Source organism: Portunus trituberculatus, chromosome 18 (genome assembly GCF_017591435.1).
Source record: "Portunus trituberculatus isolate SZX2019 chromosome 18, ASM1759143v1, whole genome shotgun sequence".
Taxonomy (NCBI): Eukaryota; Metazoa; Arthropoda; class Malacostraca; order Decapoda; family Portunidae; genus Portunus; species Portunus trituberculatus.
In genome coordinates this window covers 10,827,050-10,832,049 of record NC_059272.1, presented here as the reverse complement: position 1 = coordinate 10,832,049, position 5,000 = coordinate 10,827,050, and the positions used below count along the sequence as shown (strand labels likewise).

The 5,000-nt window shown below is 46.0% G+C and overlaps 1 protein-coding gene across 3 annotated transcripts in view; it reads right to left on the bottom strand.

Annotated features, from left to right (window-relative positions):
• Positions 1–5,000, bottom strand: part of LOC123505329 (transmembrane protein 64-like) — a 27,927-nt gene that overhangs the window by 19,715 nt on the left and 3,212 nt on the right. For all 3 annotated transcript variants that reach the window (XM_045256519.1, XM_045256518.1, XM_045256520.1), the window contains one exon: positions 3,348–3,487. In XM_045256519.1, the coding sequence (XP_045112454.1) occupies positions 3,348–3,374 (27 nt within the window). In that variant the 5' untranslated portion in view covers positions 3,375–3,487. The remainder of the gene's footprint in view (positions 1–3,347; positions 3,488–5,000) is intronic.

Below are 5,000 nucleotides of genomic sequence, written 5' to 3'. Positions count from 1 at the left end.
GCATCGCCTCCACAAAGAAGCGGAAAGGGAAAGCAGGGAAAAGTGTTCTTTGTGTGGTGGAGAAGCGTTAAGACAGTGCTTTGTTGTGGTTCTGACTCATTTAGAACTGATAGTGTGGGTGTTTTCTGGACGGCTTGAGTCACGTTCCGTTTAATCTTTTGTTTTAACACATGCAGCTCAATTTCTCGGCTCTGTGCAGCGTGACGGCTCAATAAATTATTCTGGCGGTGTCTAAAAGCTGTATTCTATTTCAGAATTGTTATGATGATTTTTCTATTCTTGAACTTGAAAGGCATAAATGAAATAGCAGTAGATTCTGGGAAAGGGATCGTTTGCACCTCCAGGCGGGGAGCGAACCATGCATAACCAACACGAAAAGGAACTCAAGTGGGGAGGACTCGGCAATGTAGAAGGTGAAAGTTACTTCCTTGAGGCGTAGAGCAAGAGTGAAACAAAGCTGAGAACCTTCGCCACACTTCCCTGCACACGGCCACACCCCTCCTGTCACCGGACGTCGAGAGGCATCCTATATACTTGTTACCACGGCGAGGCGATTTCCCGCGACAAGCAAAAATAAAACGGCGAGAACAGGTCGCTGGCCATCCTGTATACTGTTACCCCTAGACAGTTCACGGTCAACACGAATGTATAGTAAGAGCAACTTTCAGCTAACGGAGCTTAAATATCACCCGTTACAAGGCGGAAGTAGCGCGATGCCGGGGAGGGGGAGGGTGACAGACCTGCCTCTGGTGCGGGAATCTCGTCACCTCCAAGTAGTAAAGTCAAGGGCGTCCACCTGTCTCGTGGATGGTGGGAAAAGGGGCACAGCTGCTGGCTCTAGGATGCCTTGGAAACAAAGGATGCTCAACAAAGACAAGGAAACAGCCGTCAAGGTGCTGAAGAAACCGAGGTGTTGGAAGGTAGGCGGGCGAGGCAATGTAATTAATGATCGATGACCTTGGAATGGAAAAATGTGCCACTGTAATATGCTTTATAATAACTGTGTCAGGAACTTTTGTGAATAATAATGAAAGAGAGAGAGGAGGCATGTGGGTGGAGATAAGGTCACGAAGGAGGAACAGTGACAAAGAAGAATGTTGCTGGAATGACAAACAGCTGGCAGTGACAGGGAGACATAAAATAAAATGTTATCAAGCCAACAGTAGGCTACAGAGCTGCGGTGCGGGAGAGGGAGGTCGGGTACTGTAAGCATCGTTACAGAGGTTGAGAACTATTGATTTTAGCCCGCAGCATGACTCTAAGTAAAGTAAATAATAAAACGTTTGCTTGCAAAGATCGATGGCATTGGATGTCTCTGGAAGACTGTAAATCACTACCTGTACTGTCTTGTCTCCCGCTGCACTGTGTGACTAGGGACTCCTTTCACTTACTGGCCATAAGTGTGCGCGTGTCACCAAACACCTAAACTTATAAGGCCTTTTCACCCTACGCCCCTGACGCATAATGGGCTTAGGTTCATATATAGGTCTATAACAACCAACGTATAGGCGGGTACTAGCTCTCTTCACGGTTTTAAGTATTTAAAGGCATCGTGTCGCGCCATTCACTTCCCCCACGTGCACTGTGTCACGTTTTCATCGAGACGTTACAGTAAACCTCGATGTATTCAATAGATCGAACACCTTCCATTCAACTCGGCAACAAACTCACACTTCAGAGTTCGATAGTGTTTTATCAGAGTATACTGATGGCATTTCTTTTCTTTCTTATTCGTTATTAATGTTATTTATTTTTCACCTCTCAGAACTCCGGGCTAACGGTATACTGTTCACGAAGGTTACACACACACACACACACACACACACACACACACACACACACACACACACACACTGAAGGCTGTTTGGTGTGTATTATTTATGTTGTGTGTGTGTGGGAAGATATGTGTGAGTGGGTGGGTGTGAGTGTGGGTTTATATGATTTAAGGCAAACTACATAAAAGATGGTGATGACGGTGATAATGATAGTGATGATGATGATAAGGAGGAGGAGGAGGAGGAGGAGGAGGAGGAGGATGCTACTACTATTACTATCACCTCTACTGCTATGCTACAACTATACTACCACCATAACTGCTACTACTATTCTTACTACTACTACTATTACTACTGCTGCTGCTGCTGCTACTACTACTACTACTACTACTACTACTACTACTACTACTACTACTACTACTATATTATACACCACTACTATTGCTGATGCTGGTGCTAGTGCTGATGCTGCTGCTTCTACTACTTCTTCTCTGATGAGAATAAGAATAAGAATAATGATGATATGATACTTATAACACTAGTGATTGATGTCACGATTACTGTGATGCTGATTATAATGATTTTGAAGAGGAAGGGGAGAAGGAAAAATTATACCAGCAATGAAGATGATGAACTAATTAATCTCAGATATGCTTATTTAAAGAAAGGAAAAAAAAAGAAACAAGAAAAAAATGTCATTCAGGTAGACAGCCTTGAAAGATAACGGAGAGAGGCGAACGTCCTCCACCACCACCACCATCATTGCCAATACTCCCGACTCAACCCAACGGCCCGCTGGCGCTGACTCCCGTCGTCTCGGTGTCTGTGGTAGGTGAAAATCTCCCAGGCCACCACAGGTCATGGTGCGCTAATGGCGAGGGCGTATTGCTCGTGATGTGATTCAGTAGCGCACTTCAACAATAATTTTCCTTTCGTTCCTGGTTGTGAGTCTAGATCAAACCGGTGTCTTTTCGGGGAATGGAAACGTAGCTGTGTAGCAAAATCGTTTGACATTCCTGGATCGCTGTCCTGGGAATGTTGGTGACGAAGGTTCTCCAAAAGTGGAGCACTCACACGCACGCCACTCACATCTGAGGAGCCGCGTCACGGAGCATGTCTCAGCCTCGTATTTCATTTATCTTTTTTCTTGGTTTCATGCAGACCCTCATTCACACCAAGGCGCAAACATGTGCGTGAAATAAAACAAAACAATAATGCAAAAACACAGCAGTCCCATAGCCAAACAGTGTCGTCAGGTGCATGATGATGTAATATCAACACTGCACAGCACCGAGGTTCTTAGTGACAAGGCGTGATCTGTGTGCAGGAGGCGTCCTTGGATCATATTCTGAAACACTTCTGGCCGCACCTCCATGTTCTTAAACAGGTGCGAGTTGAGTGATTCGGTTCTATTGATAGATGAACAAAATTTCAATACAAATTACTAATAGGAAAAATATTCTTGAGAACCAAGCTAATGATCTCTGTGGACGTTAGAAATATAGTCACGGTGAGAGAACAAAATGCTTCTGAATATGGGTCTATAACAAGGAAAGAGAAGGCGTCACTTACCTCCCTTAGACAGACGCGGATGAGCATGTGGGCCACGAACACGCCCGCCGTCGCTGTGGTCACCGTCACCGCCAGGCCCGCCACGTGCCGAACATGTACCCCGCCGATATGTTCACCACAATGTACCCCCACATCAATGGCTGCAGGGGAGAGGGACGTTTCACACATAGTACACAATGGACACCCACGTGAACTCATGTCTAATTCCAACCACCCGTTGCATTGTCATTTGCCTGCCCCTTCACTACCAGCACGTGCTACAAGACAATCCTTGATCATGAATGACCGTTCCTTGTCTGTGAATCGATGTAATACTTCACAATTTTCCCGGTGTTTTATCCCAGTATCTGCTAGACTCTGGAATACAATTCCCAACGAGATTGTTAATTCTAGTAACATTGAAGCATTTAAAAAACGTGTGAATACCTTTCTTCTCTCTGAACTCACTACCTCTTAGATCTCTACCAATCTTCCTATTCTGTTGTTCATTCCTGTTACTTCCTTTCACTTATCGGTGAGGTGCCGCCCACTGGGCCTTTGGGTTTATGCAGTTATGCTTTCCAGTGGGTCGCCTTCATTGACCTCATAATAATAATAATAATAATAATAATTAGCACACACCTGCCGGAACACATTTCCCTCCCTGCACGTGGGCATATCCATGCTTACATCATAGAGAAAACACACACACACACACACACACACACTTGAACTTAGACACTAATGGTGATTTACCCACATACGTAAATTTTAAGTAATACATGACCGCCACACAACGTTAATGTACCATTTGTCATAGTGGTAAGGTGGTAGTGGTGGTGGTGGTGGTGGTGGTGGTGGTGGTGGTGGTGGTGTGTGGTGGTGGTGGTGGTGGTGGTGGTGGTGGTGGTGGTGTGTGGTGGTGGTGGTGGTGGTGGTGGTGGTGGTGGTGGTGGTGGTGGTGGTGGTGGTGGTGGTGGTGGTGGTGGTGGTGGTGGTGGTGGTGGTGGTGGTGGTGGTGGTGGTGGTGGTGGTGGTGGTGGTGGTGGATGGTGGTAGTGGTGGTGGTGGTGGTGGTAGTGGTAGTGGTAGTGGTGGTGGTGGTGGTGGTAATAATAATAATAGTAGTAGTAGTAGTAGTAGTAGTAGTAGTAGTAGTAGTAGTAGTAGTAGTAGTAGTAGTAGTAGTAGTAGTAGTAGTAGTAGTAGTAGTAGTAGCAGCAGTAATGGTGGTGATGGTGTTAGTGGTGGTGGTGGTGGTAGTTGTGCAGCATCATACACATGACCAGACAGGATCACATTAGTAGGAAACCATCACGTCCACATAGACACAGCCTCACAACCAGTCACGGGAACTCAAGGCCTCGCACCCCGTCATGCAGGCTGGTTACCATACCACCCACCAGTCCGGGAGGGTGGCGGCCGTGGGGCAGGTGGGAGTGGGAGAGGGTGAGGGAGAATAGTGCACAATATTATTCACATCCTCCTGATCCCAACATCACCATAACCCTATATGAATACATCATACTACAATGGCTCCACACAATTGTTAAGGAGATAACCATTAAGCCATGTAGCACGCTGGTTTACTGTCTTAGGACTATAGACTGAAATACCTCTGTCCGCATCTCTCCTAATTTCAGAAGGCTCTAGTTGAAGTTACACGAATTTTTA